This window comes from Phyllostomus hastatus, unplaced genomic scaffold (genome assembly GCF_019186645.2).
Source record: "Phyllostomus hastatus isolate PE091 unplaced genomic scaffold, TTU_PhHast_1.1 phas_contig_40, whole genome shotgun sequence".
In the NCBI taxonomy this organism is placed as follows: domain Eukaryota; kingdom Metazoa; phylum Chordata; class Mammalia; order Chiroptera; family Phyllostomidae; genus Phyllostomus; species Phyllostomus hastatus.
The window spans coordinates 74411995-74430226 of NW_025333872.1; the positions used below are offsets into that span (position 1 = coordinate 74411995).

General features: G+C 37.2%; 1 protein-coding gene across 7 annotated transcripts in view; it reads left to right on the plus strand.

The window, feature by feature from the left end:
• Positions 1-18232, plus strand: part of AKAP7 (A-kinase anchoring protein 7) — a 104141-nt gene that overhangs the window by 15622 nt on the left and 70287 nt on the right. For all 7 annotated transcript variants that reach the window (XR_006786196.1, XM_045843810.1, XM_045843808.1 and 4 more), the window contains 3 exons: positions 2916-3055; positions 12367-12503; positions 15497-15657. Coding sequence is in view for 6 of the 7 variants with exons in the window: in XM_045843810.1 (XP_045699766.1) it covers positions 2916-3055; positions 12367-12503; positions 15497-15657 (438 nt within the window). In the remaining variant the exon portion in view is untranslated. The remainder of the gene's footprint in view (positions 1-2915; positions 3056-12366; positions 12504-15496; positions 15658-18232) is intronic.

Below are 18232 nucleotides of genomic sequence, written 5' to 3' on the forward strand. Positions count from 1 at the left end.
TTGAATGTCCACGGTCCTCTGGTATGTTTTGTGCCCCGGAACTAGAATCAGCTGCATCTCCAAGGATTGGCCAGACTCTTAAGTTCTCAGGTAGAGAAATGAAGTCACTTGATGGAAAGATGCTGTTGGAAGACTAGTTTTGGGGTCAGGGCCCTTTTCACTATTCAGTGCTGCCTCTGCAGGTCTGAAGCAGGCACGCTCGTTGCCCTGCCAGCAGCCTTTCCCTTTTCCGTCTGTGAATTACATTTTCCACATTGGCATTGGTTGACAGCTGCCGTATACTCACTGTCCAAGCTTCCTGTGTCCTGATTTGGGCAATGAGATATAAGGGGAAAGGTGTTGGGAATTTATTTAGAAATAGGTTTGTAATTTTAGTTTAAAAAATGGGTGTCTTGCCTTTGAAATTTTTTTCAATATTATATTCAGTTTTTAAAAAACTGTTATGACTGCTTTTCATATTCCAAGTGGTCTGGATGATAAAAAACAATGGATAGTTTATAAATTATCTCAATTTCTTTTTGAAGTCTCTTAAATGATCTTACCAAGTACAGATTTATCTCCCTAATTACATTTTGTTCTGAGGAATATCTAACAATTATAACTAGTAATAATCTTATTTTGTACCAAGAAGTAGTATAAGAGCTTTCATGTATTAACGCACTTAATCCTCAAAATGACACTATTATCATTACCCTCCAATTACAGGGTAGGAAACTGAGGTAAAGAAAGTTCATGTGATTTTTCTAAGATCACACTAACAAGTCAGGGAGCCAGGATTCCCACCTAGACCCTCTGGGTCCAGACAATATTAAGACTGGTTTTCATTTTCAGAGTACCAGTGTACTAGGAGCAGATGGAGTTGGGCTAGAAATGTATTTAGGAGTGGATTAATAGTATGTGTGGTCCTTTACTACCATGTCTGTGGCCTCGGTTTAAAATTAGTATATTTAGTTTGTGTTACTCCAATCAGATATGGGACCTTTTCTTAGATATCTAGAATTCTAAATAGCTCATCAAACATATTGATTTGATTTTCCATGTTAAAAAATTGCATGGGAAATAAAACCCAGTGGCATCATATGAGGCAATTTAGATCATGCTCATAATACTGATGAGAATGTTGCAGGCTACTTCTTAGCAATAGAATTTTTAAAGTTCTGAGAAGCTCGTGTGTGTAAAAGAAGCCAATAATAATTTATATTTCAAATATGTGTGTTCTCTGTTTAAGCACATTAATTTTTTAACCACATTAACCACTAGGCATATTGTTGAGAAATACATCATTTTAACCACATTGGCTGTTGAGCAATGTAGTAGTGAAATGGATACACACACGCGCCAGGATATTTGTCTCAATTCACAATGACACAGTCGGACTTGTTACCCATGTCACCTGCTCTTATTTACCCCGTCTTCTACATCTCACAAATATATGTTAGTCCTAGAAAGAAAGCGTGTCTATTTCTACCACCCCTTAGTTTAAAAATTTTAAACATACTCTATTTTCCTTAGAAGTTAGCGTTAAAATACTATTTGTGGCCTTCACTTAAAATTGTTTGCTATTATTGTTTCAAAGAATAACAAAGTATGGACGATTATGTCTCTGGTTTTGTGTGCAATAATAACTACTTAGGCAGAACTGAAGTAGAAAAGTAGTTTGATTGAGTAGAAAGTATACTAGGAGAGTTGAGGTTTAGATATCAGACTTCACTCTGTGGTAGTGAGCGGTTTTTAGAAGTTTTTCTGCTCTTCTGCTTCATCATATGTAAAATAAGAGGCTCGGTAAGGGTTGGGGTTGCATAGGCACACGGGCATGCTGTCGGCTCGGCCCCTTCTCAAGGAATTGGGTGTAAGTGGTCACTATGGTCAATTAGAATTGATCCAGAGATGAAACCAACCTATGGGATTAAATGTAAGGTAAATTGGTTCCTCCCTTCCACCCCTTTCCAAATCACCTGAGAAAATATATTTATATTTTTACAAAGTCTTGATGGGGCATTCTATTTTGAAACAGTAAGCTGCTGTTGAAGAAGACACAGCCTGAAAACTCAGTTAATGGTGGGTTTGTATGCCCCTGGACATCCCCTGACAGAGTCTGTAGGAAAGGAGACAATTTCGCACTGCTTTGGGGCGTAGTTTTATAATTACAATTGTTAGGTATTGTAAATGAGTCTTTTAAAGATGACTTTAAAAGGAAGTACTCTAAGTGCTTATCAAATTATGTTCAAGGACAAGTTTTTTTTTTTTTAATTACCCGTTCGTAATTTTGTAACTGCTACTTTTGTAAAATAAATAAATAAATAAATAAATGATGAAAAATGCTTTAAATTAGAAAAATGCTTTACAAATGACCAATACAGTAGAAACCAAAATTCAATAGATAAAATTATTTTGCCTAATTGCTGTGAAAGTTTCTAAAACAGTCTTTTAATTTTTACAAGAAATAGTTTGTAGTGTCACATTGGCCACAAACCAAACCTTGAGTGGCATTGCTGCAAGTGGTTATATTGCAGGGGTCACAAATATACATGTATAGGACGGATGAAAAAATAATGTTTCCTACTCATGAAAATTGTGGCATGAGGGTGAGAATAGTTGTTGGTCATGCGTTAGGTCAGAACTTAGTAACACTGGCTATCAGCTTTGTAGGAGTGTTACTGGAACACAGCTCTACACATTCATCTGTGTTTTGTCTACAACAGACTTGGGTAGCTATGACCGAGAGTGTGTGATATGCAAAGCCTAAAGTATTTACTGTGAGGTCCTTTATGGAAGAGTTTGCCAACTCCTGCTTTAGGTCTGAAAATGACAATTATGAATGATTGCTACTTATATAGTGCTTATTTCTTTTTTTGGACTATATTATCTTTGTTTTAATGCATTGGATATATTGTCATTTTACTTTTTTCTTCTAGTCACTGATGCACCTCAAATAGATGTGGAGAAAGGTGAAGAAAATGAACGGATCAGTAAAGATCAAATAAAGAAGAGGAAAAAAAAGCACAAAGACTATCAACCCAACTATTTCCTATCCATTCCGATCACCAACAAAGAGGTGCTATTTAAAAAGAAACACGCAACTATTTTTACTATAAAGTTTTACATTATATTTAAAGTACACTAAACACTTAACTTGTAAGCCCATCTGCTCTCAGCTTTTAAGAGTCTTTGTTGACATTGTAACTGGGCCATACAGGGAATATTCCTACTTAAATGGAATATATTTTAAAAATAAGTTTGAAAAATATTATTTCGACAGTCATATTTAGACAATTTTGCAAAAGCCATTTGAAAAAGTACTGCCAGATGGCATGTTAAATTCTTTTCTAAGCATTTGTTCACAATCACAGGAAACTTTCAGAAGCTGAGAGCAGGGACAAGGTGGTAAAAGAGGCTTCTGAAATCTTTGCTGGGGAGGTAAGCTGGGATTTCTTGCTGCTTAGTCCTGTTTATAATGATGATTATTACAACACAGTTTCTTTAAAAATTACTCATTGTCACGTCAACTTAATACTATATGACAGACTTGGTAGAAATCTACTAAAAATCTGAAAAATTAATGATATGAATAGGAAATTCGATCAGCCGATTAGCCCGCACTAGGAAACCCTTATATGTGGCTGGAGAAGAACACTACAGTGTCTACTTAAAACTGCCACAGCGGGGAGGTCGGAAATGAGATGCCCTACAGAAGAGTGCCTCACCTGCAGGACTGACTGCTTTCACGCTGGCCCAATTTAAGAGCCAAATATGAATTTCTGTTTGATTGTGGGTTATATAATCTCTTTTACTAGGTGCATTTTCAGTTTGCTTCTCCCCTTATTTAACTAAAATATTTCTAGGGCATGCTAATGAATTTTTAAAAATCAAACAAAATTGAAGTAAAAAATATCAAAAGAAAAAAATTCTGTTGAGGCACTTTAGGAAATATCTGGTCTATGCGGTAAGGTGTAGCCAGGAAGAGAGGACAAAGAAAAAGAGATATTATATATTCCTAACAATAAGATTTTAGAATCACATTCTGATTTTACTGGTACATACTAGTGGGTTAACAGTTCAATAATTCTTAAAAGTATTTAGCTTAATGTAACCAGCAAATATATATTATTTTGAAATACCTGTGAGTTATTTGGAAAGGTTTCTCTGAAATAAAGGCTCTCATGTGCACATGGGATTGGAAGAGAGCGGGAAATCGAAGGTTAGCCCAGCAGTCAGAAGCCAGGTCCTACAGAAACAGAATATGAAATAGGAGAAGTGACCTCCCCAAGGGCATGTGGCTGATGACTGGAAGAGACTCCAATTTCCTTTTTTGATTTGTTGCTTAAAGAGTGTTCCCCTACAGAGTCAGTCAGCGTAGACGTTGTTAAAGCTTCCATACATTGCTTTCATTGGGCTCTTCACCTTCCCTTTCTCTTCACCCCTCCACTGGTGGCTTTCCTGGTGACCCGAACAGCAGCTCCGTGTCTCCCTTCACACCTGTTCCAGGGTGACAGACAGGAAGGAGGACGGGAGACTTGTCTGCAAGTCTTACTTCTCACGAAACAGCCTTTGTTTCTGCTTCTCAGCTTCTGGGATGTTGTGTGGCAAGAGTACAGGTTTGGAGTCTGACAGACCTTGTTCGAATACCAGCTGGGTCACAAACTCTACTGTGGATGTAGGTCAGGTTACTGAATTTCTGTAGCTTGTTTCTTCAGGTGTGAAATGGAGGTGGTAATGATTATTTTCTAAACTCAAATCTGGACATGTTGCCTGCCTCCTTGCCTGTGTATTTCAGTCTTTTCCCATTGACTTTAGGATAAAGACAAAGCCTGTCATATTCTGTAAGATTCTGCATTTTCTGACCTCCCCTACAGCCCGCTTCCTCCTGCTGGAGGCCCCTCTGGCCTTCCTTGAACTTGCCAAGTGCCCACTGCCCCAGGGAAAGCCTTCTCTGGCTGGGCGTTTTCTTTCCTCTCTTGGTTTTACTAATGCCAACATCTCAGCTCAAGCCTCTCGGCCATGACCACCCTGACTAAGTCAATCCTCCCTTCCCCCCAAAAGATTTTCATAGCTTTCTTTTTGTCATTTGTCATCCTTCCAATTTGACACTTGTTAGTTTTCCTCACAAAGATTTTCAGCTCATTCGCAGTACCTAGAACAGTGGTTGGCCAAGAATAAACACAAGATAATGTCATTTCAGGGACAAAGGATGTGCTTTTGGCACACTAAGTTATAACCAGAACATTACAAATAGTAAATACAAAGTTATAAATGTTTGTTTTATAATATAGGTTCAACAGTAGTTTGTCTTCAAGGAGCTAGGGTAACTTGTAATAGTGGGGAATACAGTTTTCAAGTGACCTCGAAACCAAATAATTCAGTGTTTCCCTCTCAAGAGACTTATTTGTAGGTAACAGGAAGCTTAAGTGTAAACATGGGGTTGAACAATAAGAATGGGACCTCAGGAGATACATTTTATATCTTTTGTATGAGCATCTTCTTTGTTTGTTTGTTTTCAAGTATCTAATGTTAATTTTCTTTTTAAGCTACTTACTGGAGCTTTTGTGGGAAGGCCTGGGAAAAGCAGCAGCATTTAGAACATGGTTTCAATGGGAGATTGTATGCCAAACTCCAATTAAGTGACCTGCAAACAAGCTTTTGGGAGCCAGCACAGTCACAATGAGTTGCTCTACTTTTGGCCTCTACTTGTTGGCATCTAGTTTTAAAGAAAAAAGTTTTCGAACTTACATGGATCTTTGATTTTTAAACATGTTCTTAGATATTTCAAATTCTTTATTAGTGGAGGATCATGATTTCATATTTTTAAAAAATGGAATTGGAAAGTCAATTGGACTGGCTGCATAAAAATATCCTAATTTCAAGTATGTGGAAAGTATGTGTTTCTCCATTACCTGCAGTCATATATTAGTTTAAATATCAAAATAAAGAAGAAAATTTAATGGAGTTATAATAAATCTTCAATGTTTCATAACTGACTAGATTTTATATGCTCTCTTATGAGAAGTAATAATATAAGGTAAATCAACATTAAAAAATGTAAGGGAACAATCAGAAGTGGATCGAAGAAATTAGGAGTATATTAATTTTTTTGTAAGATTTTTATACTAATGGAAAAATATGATTTTCTTTAGAGATTTTAAAAGGCATTCGTTACATTTGATTCTGTATTTCATCATTTTGTAATGTGAAAATTGCTGGTCTTAGGAAAATGTGAAAGTAGACTTGTGCATTCAGTTTCTTTCTGGGAAATGCGATTGTGAAAGGACTTAACATCATGTATGCTAAGCACTTGGTGGATATAGAAAATTCTACTTGAGGATGATGTTTTACTTTTCTTCAGTTATGACTGTATCATCCTATTTTAAAGTTCTTTTTATGGTTGCAGACAAGCAAGAAGAAAAACAGCTTTGAAGATAAGTTAGGTAGAGACATGTGGAAAGTGGAGGTCAGAGACATGGGCTGTGTGGTAGAACATGCACACACTCCCTCAGACACTAACTTTAAGGTATTTTCTTTGAGCTCATATATGCTTGACTCAGTTAGAAAGCTTTAAAGATATAAAAATGGATTTTCTCATTGCATTGTTGTCATGCATGTGGAATGTGGCTTAGTGGTGAGGTATAGCAGATGGATGTCTGATTTATCCCCTAAACACCAAGAAATTACTCAGTGAATGAAATATTTAAGAAGTTAATAAAACTTTTTTAAAAATTATATTTTATTGTATGCTATTACAGTTGTCTTGATTTTTTCCCCTTTGTCCCCCTCCACCCAGCACCCCCCACTCCCTCAGGCAGCTCCCCCACCTTTGTTCATGTCCATGGGTTGCGTGTATAAGTTCTTTGGCTACTCCATTTCCTACATTGTACTTTTCATCCTCACGGCTATTCTGTAACTACCTATTTGTACTTCTTAATCCCGTCACCTCTTCACACATTCCCAGCACCCCCCACCCATCTGGCAACCATCACAATGCCCTCCCTATCCATGATTCTGTCTCTGTTCTTCTTGTTGCTTAGTTTGTTTTTTAGATTCAGTTGTTGGTAGGTTTGTATTTTTTGCCATTTTATTGTTCATAGTTGTGATCTTCTTTTATTTAAATAAGGCCCTTTAACATTTCATGTAATAATGGTTTGGTGATAATGAACTCCTTTAGTTCTTCCTTGATTGGGATGCTCTTTATCTGCCCTTCAATTCTAAATGGTATCTTTGCTGGGTAGAGTAATCTTGGCTGTAGGTCCCTGCTTTTCATGACTTTGAATATTTCTTGCCAACCCCATCTAGCCTGCAAAATTGCTTTAGAGAAATCAGCTGATAGTCTCATGGGAACTCCCCTGTAAGTAACTAGCTCCTTTTCTCTTGTTGCTTTTAAGATTCTCTCTTTATCTTTAACCTTTGGTGTTTTAATTATGATGTGTCTTGGAGTGGGTCTCTTTGCATCCATCTTGTTTGTGACTCTCTGTGCTTCCTGGATCTGCATGTCTATTTTCTTCACCAAATCAGGGAAGTTTTCTTTCATAAATTTTTCAAATAGATTTCCAGTTTCTTGCTCTTTTTTCTTCTCCTCCTGTCACCTCTAGGATGCAAGTGTTAGAATGCTTGAAGTTTTTCTAGAGACTGTGTATACTATCCTTTTTTGAGGGGGGGCATGTTTCTTTTTTCTTCTTGTTTTGATTGGTTGTTTTTTTCTTCCTTATATTTCATACCATTGATTTGATTCTCAGCTTCATCCTCTCTACTGTTGTTTCCCTGTAAATTGTTCTTTATTTCAATTAGTGTATCTTTCGTTCTGACTGGATGTTTATTATGCTGTTAATATCCTTACTAAGTTCCTTGAGCACCCTTATAACCAGTGTTTTGAACTCTGCATCTGATTGATTGCTTGTTTCCATTTCATTTAGTTCTTTTTCTGGAGTTTTGATCTGTTCTTTCATTTGGGCCATGTTTCTTTGTCTCCTTGCTTTGGCAGCCTCCCTGTGTTTGTTTCCATGTATTATGAAGAGTTGCTTTGACTCTGTGTCTTGGTAGTGTGGCCTAATGTAGTAGGTATCCTGTAGGGTCCAGTGGCACAGCCTCTCCTATCCCCAAGCTAGGTACTCAGGGTATACTTTTGTGTGGGCTGAGTACACCTTCCTCTTATAGTTGAACCTTGATTGTTGTTCACAGGTCAATGGGTGGGATTTACCCAGGCCAGTCAGCTGTAAGGATTGACCATGACCTCTGACGACCAACCTCCACCCGCTGTGGAGGATCAGCTGTGCGGGGGCAGCATGGTGGTGCTCTGGTGTGGTCTGTGGATGTCCACTGGTGTGAAGGTTGACAGGTTTCCTGGGTGATGTGGGGCAAGGTCAGTCTTGCTTATGTTTTTGTCTGAGTCTACTCTGCCTGAGCTTTAAAGCAATCTGACATGGCTGCTATTGGTGGTGGGCTTGGAGATTCCCAGGAGAAGCTGTGAATCTAGGCTGGCTGCTGCTTGTTTGATACAATTTAGGAAGTTGTGAAGCATGAATCAAGACCAGCCATTCATATGGAACAACAGCTTGGGTGGGTTGAAAGTTGGGTTGGTGTGTAAGTTGGGTGGGTCAGATTCTCTGTCGATGAGTCAAACAGTGTTAGCCAAGTTGATGGAGTCTCAGATTTGTCACCAGCTTGCTGGCTCTGTGTGTAGGGGGAGGGTTTAGAAAAGGGACTGTGGCCTCTGCTCATTTTGATGCCAGACCCTTCAGTTTCTGTCTGTATACTACTGGTGCCTTTCAAACTGCCACCCTGGTGCTGGAACTCAGAGGGAGTGAGTCTGAATAGGTGAGTCCTTGTGTGGGTTCTTTAAGAGGAACTGCTTGGGGCTCCAGAAGTTTCTTCCACTGACTTGATCCCCACTGGTTTTTGCAATGAGAAGTTATAGGGACTTTTCTTCCTGGCACTGGGACCCTGGTCTGGGACTCCGTGCTCTGAGAAATTCTTCCCGAATTTGTATGCACTATATGTGGGTGAGGGACCAGCTGGTTTTGCATCTGCAACTCTCCTACTGGTCTAGATGGATGAGTTTATTTAATTCCATAGTTGTTAGAGTTCCATTCAACTCAATTTTTGATGGTTCTCAGTGACTGTTGTTGTATATTTTAGTTGTAATTTTGATATGGTAGTAAGAAGAAGTGAGCCATGTCTGTCAATACTGCCGTCTTGACCAGAAGTGAAGTTAATAAAGCTTTTTATTATTAAAGTTTCTTTCAATGTCATATTTTAATATGACTTTATAGTATTAGTCATTGTGCAATACTGCCAATGGCTGTGGGTTATGGTGAAAGATAAGCTTTAATGCATTTATAGCATTTTAAACAATGGCTATAAAAATTAGGTTTCCTTTGGCCTTTAATGACTTTGGTACTTTTTTAATGGCACACGGACAAGACTCTGAAGTATTTTTTCTTTTTATCTCTTAAGAATGCAATTAGGAATAAAATGTGTTTCAAAAATGTTAAGATGATATCAAGGAATACATAAATTAATCTGGCCCATCAAAGAATAATTAGACATATGTTACTTGATTAGGTTAATGTTATAATTTTCATAGTTTTGAGGTTAACCTTGCATTATAAGTACTGTGCGACTTCAGAGAAATTGTCTTCAAAGTGTTGTACGATTTTTAATTAGCAACTTTACAAGCTATTGGATAATTCAAAGATATGAATGGTCTAAAACTGTTTTACCATGTGTAGGACATTGCACTAAAATGTTGCATATGCAAATAAATGGAATTCTTTGAGTGTTGTCCTGAATTTATATATAATTATTATTTGACCTTAGAATGAAAACTAATGTTTTAAAACTAAGAAAATGCAAATACTGTACCCATGAGATACAAATAGCAAACTTTAAGTTGTTACAACCAAAATGTGACCAGACATTGCCAAATAAATATCCTCTGGGAGGCAAAATTGCCCAGGATAGAGAACCACTGATTTTAACAATATCACCAATGTTGCAGACCTTATGTTAGGCAAATGGTAGAGTTTACCGTGTAGCTTGTCTGCCGTGGTCTTTAACACACCTTTGTAAGTTTGGCAGTGCACATTTCATTATTCCTGTTTGGCAGTGAGAGAAACCGAGACCCAGTGAGACGGGGTGACTTGGATGGGGTCACACCTGTGGCAGACATGGGGTTCAAAGTGAGGATTTCTGCGGCAGGGCCGGCAGCCTTCATTGGTTACATCATTCTGTTACATAACAAAGTTCGCATCCTCAGCCACTTTTTCATTACAGCTGAACCAGAATTACCATCAGTATCAGCTAAGGTTAGCAGATGTAATTATATTGTTTTGAGGTCTGACATCTTTGAGAACCTATTTAGGCCCTTTCTATACGAACCTGGACCTTCCTGAGCTGCTTTGTTATTCCCAAAAGCAAATTTCAGCACTTCATTGCACCGGGAAAAAAAACTCTTAAATTTACATTTAACATTTAATATAGACTTACACTATAGCCTTTTTTTTTTTCTGAGGATGGTGTATTCCATTACTTAGTATCTGGTAAGATTTCCTAAAAAAATCTCCTTCAGATGCCTTTTTCCCCTTGGTGTTACATCTCTTAAGTCAGCACCCACATCTCTGAGCCTTTCCTTGCCTCCGTGAAAACAAATTTCTTGTAACTCTGACTCCAGTGCCCTTTAGCTACGTCTCCTCCTCCTCACCTTTCCTGATCCTTTTCTTCTAGGTGCCTCCCTCATCTTTTCTCATATACTGCAATTTATTCTTGTTTCAAGGTCCTTTACTGTTTGGGGTGTATGATCTTAAAGGGATTTTTTTAACCTTCTGTGTTTCAACTTTTTAGCTAGAAATAATACCGATGTCTACCTCTTAGGATCAAAGAGAGGCTTCAGTGAATTAAGATATGTAAGACATTTACTGTAGTGCCTAGAACCAAGTGGCCACACAATAACGGTTAGTTACTTCTGTCATTGGTTAAATATTGTTTTTATTATTATTAGCCAGCACTGTGGTAAGATGGTGAGCTAGAAGATTTAGATATTGCCCTTCAGAAGTTTATAATTTAGTTTTATCAAAATAGAGTAGAGGGAACTGTGGCTCTATAAGATCTTTGCATACTGTTATGTTACGAGCATTTTATATTTACCAGGCCATCAGTATTCTTTTCTTGGGTGGCATAGAAGTGACATCTTGTGTAGGCAAATATTATGTTCGGTTATTGTGTAAATTCCTCCCAGGAAAATGCTGTTTCCTGTGCTCCTCTCTTCCAGGTTACAAGGAGTAGAGAAATGCCGAGGTTCTTTTGGGTGATGTAGATTTATTGTAAAGACGCTTGAGCAGTCAGGTCCCAGGAGAGCATCCCATGATTCGCCCAGTCTCTCTCTTCAGAAAAGGGGAGCATTGCTCAGGATGAAACAGCTGCTCTAGTCTCAGAGCAGTCTGCTGTGCTCATGATTCAGTTTTTCCTTATCTCTCTGTCTTCTCACTGACTCTGCTTCTGAGGCCATGCCCCCCTTCCCCCTCTCCTTTCTCTCTGATGGATTCCGCTGCTTCAGGGCTCCCTGTTGCTCTCTTTTCTCAGGTAGAGCCCAGGTTACTACTTCGTATTTGAACTGTTTTCCAGTACATTCACATTTAGAAGTTGGCTAGCACTGGATGTAACTGGACCCAAAGAGGGAAGAGGCATCATTCTTCTTCTTGTTTCCAAGTAGAGAGTGAGAGGAGAGGCTGATAAGGGACCTGGGACTTCCCCTGGATGCAAATGGTAACGGCTTTTCTAACACACCTGTTTGCATTTCTTTGCCACTCTTCCTCCTCACACATCTGGAAAAATGACTGTGGTTGTTCCAGTTGAAATTATTGCTGTTTTAAAAAGTCTTAAATAAGGCCATGAAGGATGAGTTCTTAGACACATTCATTAGGGAAAAAATAAATATGACTTTCAACAGAAATGGATTGTTGTTCGCTAGTTTGATCTTTCTATGCAAGAATAAAACTTTTTAGGGAAGATCATAATTATAGTAAGTCATACTGTACATTCAAAAGACAAGTTTCTGAGGAAATGCACGCCATTGAAAGTTTTTCTACTCAACCAGTGACCCAGCCTGCAAAATAAGGATGTTAGGCTCCATGTTCTTAAGATGGACAAGCACTGTCCATCTTATGATTTTTAAAACTTATACATGCTATTAAGCTTTCCAAGCCATCTATTAGAATATTTGAGAACAGGTAGACAATTAAGTATTATTTGAAGGATTGAAGGTTGAAGGGTTTTGCCATTTCTAATTTTGGTTTGTTGCTTAACTTTCTTTTTGATTTACATTTTGCCATAAGGAAATTTTGCTTACTTAATCTCTATTTTGTGTGTATGTGTGAGGATTAGATTACAAGAGGAATTAAGATCCTGCAAAATGCAATAATCCAACAAGATAAGCGGCTGGCCAAGGCAATGACTGGTCATGGTTCCTTTCACATTACCCTGCTGGTGATGCAGCTGTTAAATGAAGATGAAGTAAACATGTGAGTAATGTGTCTTTCTTGAACGTTGTTTTTCAAAGTATTACTTTGATATGAATACACATAGCGGAACCCAAAAGGCACTTAAATTCTACAGAAGTATTCTTTATTGTATTAATTTATTCCAATTAATAGTCAGTGTATAGAATTAGCTGTGTAAATGCTTTTTCTAATCTAGACTTTAAGCTCTGTTTTTCTTATCAAATGGTAGCCCTTGATTATGCAGTTTTTTGCCCATGTTAATTATGCAGGCACTCTGGAGCCTGGCTGTGTAGGTTAGGATTCTAGGTAAAGACTCTGGAATACGCCATGGCATAATCATCTCCTAATAGGTGCCTGATTTTGGAAAAAATTATTTACTTTTTAAGTAAATGGAGAAAATAACAGGACTAATAGATGTAAGAGTTCTCAATATAGGGCCTGGCACATAGTAGACACCCAGTATTATTATCTATTAGAACTGTTGTTCAGCTAGGTCAGTGTAGAATTTCAGCTTTGCCTCTCTCAGTCTTGGAATCCCTGTACTTTCCCCACTCCCAATACTAGACTTGTGCCACAAAAGTTTTGACTGTTGCTTTCCAACCTGGAGTCCAGAAACCTTGCTCCCCACCCTGGGATTCTCTGGGATACTCTGTATCCCATGAGATCACCCCTTTCCTGTTACCTCCTGTATAGCCCTCTGGAATTAGCTCAAGTTTAAGGAATCGAACCAGCAACCTTTTGGTGCATGGGATGACACTCCAACCAACTGAGCCCCTAGCCAGGGCATCATTGTGATTCTAGTAGTTTTGTCTTTTAAACAGTAGAACCTCATGTCTTCGGAGATCAGGCTTCTGATGTACCCCAACCTGCTCTACCCAAGAGCAAGTCTTGAGCACCCTGCAATGGCAGAGAGAAGTGGAAATCTTGGCTGACTTTAACTGTTCATTTTGGCAGTCAGAAGAAAAATGAAAACAAAAACAAAACTCTGATGGTCTTAAAATAAAACAGACCAAAGAAGTGGTAACACAGATGAAAGCCCTAGGGAAAAAGAGAACTTGCCCTGTGTGTGTTAGAAGGGTGTGAGCCAGCGTGCGCCAGAGAAACAGAACTCATCAGATTCCACAGAGCCTCTATGTGGTTATCTAGATATTTTGATATCTCTCTCTGCCTACCTCTATCTATTTATCATTATCTATATCTACCTGTGTATCACATATATCTATATGTATATTTACTTTAAGGAATTAGCTCCTCTAATTGTGGGGCCTCGCAAGTCCAGAGTCTGTCGGGCAGTCTGGCTGGCGGAGACCCGGAAGAGTTGATGCCGCAGTCTCAGGTCCAGTGGCAGACTGGAGGCAGAATTCCCTCTCCCTCGGGGGGTGGCTGTCCTATCTAAATTTCAGATACAGTCTTTGGGGCTGACCTCCAGTTTCAGAGTTCTGTTTCCTTTATGTGTATACTTTTTCCTCGTTTTACCACACAGAAGTCTTTTCATAAACTACTCTTGAAAAGATACTCTATTTAAAAGAATTTGAAAGTTAGTAATACTTACCGTAGATCTCTGACTCCTTCTTACTTTGTGATTGATGACATCTCTGTAAGACAAATGTATTGATTTATGTAACTAGAGAACTGAAAAATTGGGCTAAGTTTAGATTATCTATATTTCTTTAAAGAAAATTGGGATATAGAATTCTCCGTCTCTGAAAAGCCCTAACCTCTAGATGGTTTGCTTTAGCACATAGTTACATTTAAAATGAGTATCTTGAATTCCTCTGATTTATGATAGATGAGCCAGAAGTGGCTGTTCTGCTGTTACATGCTTTAACTCAGAGCACATGGCGAGGGACAGTATTCCAGTAGAAATGTGTGCATTGTGTCTTTTTGGATGAACATAAATACAGTCAGGAGAGATTGGATTTAGAATGGGGATTTGGAGATCTAATGAGAAATGTTGACATTTCCAGAGCTATTTTAAGTATTGTATATTATGCTGTGACAGAAATGAGTCTCACTGTAGAAGCTATGGAGGATCATCAGTTAAAAACTTTATGTGAAAACTAATTTATAGATATGAAATATCTAGAAAAATACCTAAATTTTATATACATTTAACATGTAATTATTGTTGAGCAAATCACTGATCAAGATAATTTAATGGTGGTTCACTAGGAGGTATTTGTTTCAAAGCCCTCTCCATAAACTAAGAATACACTTATTTCTTTTTTGAGTAATTGCTGCCCTCTAGTGAGATTTTAATTTTCTTTCTCATAATAGAGTAGCTGTACCCAAATCCTTTTTAAGACAGAAATAACTGATCCTAATTTATAAACTATTCTAGACCTGATAATGTCTAATTAATTAATGTAGTAAATATTTGATTTTATAAGGAAAAGTCAAGGACTTGAAATAGAATAGCTCTATAATGACATAGGTGAAGCACATATAACAAACTTATATCGTTGTATTTGGCAAATATAAACTTACATTTTTTGTTGAATCCAAGTACAGTAAATTATTTTATTATGGAGACGTATTTTAAGAGATAATTTATATTAAGTTTTAGTAGAGTGCCTTGCAAATAGTAAATACTGTGTGAGTAATAGTACTTTTAACAAGATTCTAATGTACTTTTCACACAATCTGTCGTAAGCTCTTATAGGTGTTAGGGTTCTTGAACTATATTATGAGTCATTTTTTCTGAAATGTACATGCAGTATTTCTTTGTTGAAAAATTTTTGATGAACTATAAAATAGTTTCTTTCATGTCTTTAATATAATAGACATTATAATTAGGTAAAGATTTAATTCAATTCTTCCATAGTTTTGTTTAAAAATTAACATTATCTTTATTTTAATTATATAGATTAGATTTTGAAGATATTTTGTGCTAATAAATTAGTGCAAATATCAAGATTACTTTATATTTCTAAAACTGATGACTTTATTTCATGTTTAGTGTTGTACATTTTATCACTTAATATGTTACTGAAAAATATATTATCTCTTGTTAGTGGTATTGATGCTTTGTTGGAATTACAACCACTCATAGAAGAAATCCTTCAGGGAAGACATTTGACTTTGCCCTTTCAGGGGATTGACACATTTGGAAATCAGGTTGGATTTGTGAAGTTGGCAGAAGGAGATCATGTAAACCCACTTTTGGAGATTGCAGGTAAAAGAAAAAGCAGCACACTCGTATGAAACGTCATCTGTTGAAGAAGTAATTTTCCCCCCAATTCTGCTTATAGAGATTTGACATCTTTTAACTCTGAGAAGCCAGTATAACCTTACTTGATAAGTGAGCTGCTTCAGCATTTTCTTGTGTGGGTAAGAAGCTACATTAAAGGCCTGAAAAGTCATCTTGATTCTTGGACCTGAGGAATATATTGATTCTGAGGCTTTATGAAAGGTGATGGACTGGATTCAAGTATTTGTTAGGAGTGTCCTAATCCTGAACCTGAAAGATCTGAGGATTAGCATGACACTTGACATGTAGGTGGCATTTTATAAGTATTGAATGAATGAGGAAGAAGCACCAGTTGTCCACTCAGAGGTTTTGGGGATTGCCAGCCCTAATCCAGAGAGTCAGTAGATGACCCAGCCGCATTTTCCTCTGTGCTACTTTCCCCCCTCCTCTGTAGGCACTACTTCTGAGCAGAAGGTCCACCTCTGACGGTGCAAGGTCTCACATCCACTGGAGAACATGTCACTTTGTGCAGCACAATTGAAAATTGTTGGGGAAGTAGAAGCACAAAATTATATAACCTGGATGAGTGGCTTTTGAGTTGATCCAGATCATAGATTAGGTGTGAGTCTAAAGACTGTAAACCACTTTCATTTTCATTTCCTTTCATACGAAAAGGAAATTCATCTCATTATTTCACATCATGTCATTTCAGGTTCAGTAGCCCTTAGTTCATAACACACCTTGTCATTGGTCTATGCTTAGTCTACTTTTACCTGTTTATCTGTCTATCTATCTAACTAGCTGTCTTAAATTAATATCGTAATCACCAGGGAATCCCCAACCTAAAATGAAAGCTATGCAGTAATCTATGATGTTGTTTTTGGTAGTAATCTGACCTTATTTTTCTTTTCATCAATCCACCTCTTAGCCTTCTTTCACTTAAGCTAACTGTAATCTTGAAGTCAGCATTTATTTCCTTGTGTTCTCCCAAAGTATATGTATTTTTAATTGATTTTAATCTTTTTTAATCCTTACCTGAGGATATGCTTACTGATTTTAGAGAGAGACAAAGGGAGTGAGAGAGAAAGAGAGACAGGGACAGAGACAGAGAGATAGAGAGAAACATCAGTGTGAAAGAGAAACATCTGTTACTTGCCTCCTATACATGCCTGACAGGGGAATTGAACCCACAACCTAGATAATGTGCCCTGACTGGGGATCAAACCGCAACCTTTTGGTGCATGGGATGATGCTCGAACCAACTGAGCCACCAGGCCAGGGCAAATTATAAAAAGGGTATCAGGTTGTACATGATCTTTTGAGATACACGTTTTTTTTAACTTAATATTATATTGTCTCTATGCAGTTTTATAGTTTCCCGTTCAAAAGTGCACATCTTTTTAGGATGAGGCGAGCATGAAGATTGGGTTTCATTTAATTGCTGGTTAAGTTCTTTTGTGGAGCAAAGTATATATATGTCTAAACAAACAAATATGCAAACAATTAAATAATATGTATGAGTCAAGTAGAACTAGGACTTAACATGATTGCTCGGCCAAGGAGAAGACAACTCTTGACAGTTTTGATGGGAAAGCCCACAGTTAACAAACTCAGTCTGTTCTCTCTGACAGCTCTGGAGAAAGTGGTAGATGTAGGTCTCTTCTGTTGTGATTTAAATATCTCCGAACTCAAGAAACATTTTAAATTAGTCACTAATTTATTGTTCTTTTAAATAGTTAAATGGGTGCTTGCAACACTGAGAATTCCATCCATTTTTAGCAAATATTCCCACAAAGGCAGTTTCCAGTATTGATAAAAGATCCATTGTGTGCTGAGGAATGTGAAATTTAGTATGACTGTGAACCCAACTTTAGCTGTAGTATGACTGTGGACCCAAGGGCGTTGTTTGTCATTTTAGAAAAGACCCCTACCCCTGCAATTCCCTTCTTGATCCCAGAGACTGTTGCTTAAAAAAATGTATATGTTTTTCCATAAATTTAAAACATTACCAAAAAATGGAAAATAGAGGGAGAAAAGCACTCAGTCCCCCTTATATAATCACTGTTAATCTTGCTTTAAATCTTTATGTGTATATTACACTATTGCTTTTGATTATTGTTTTTGTTGACTTTTATAAGAAATATAAATATTTGAATATCCATATGCAAAGTTTTTATTGAAGTCTAATTCAGTACTTCATTTATGCATTATTTAGATAGAATGTTCGATATATGGACTTTTGTCAATATTTTACATCATTAGATTTATTTTTTAAAAGAATAACTCAGATTCAGTTTTGCTTAGTTCAATAGTATCAGTAAAATAATGTGATTTTGTTTTGTGTCATGTTTTATAAACTACTGAAATGGTATAGTCCAACTTTTAGAAGAATATATCTATTGACCGTAGATATATTCCATGGATATATAACAAACTTTGTAATAAACTATGTATATGTGTATGCCTATACAAAAATATTAAAATCGTATTTGTTCAAAGTAATGGAGGCAGAGCTAGTTTGGCTTAATGGTAAGCAAGATAGTTTCTAAAGAAAATAAAT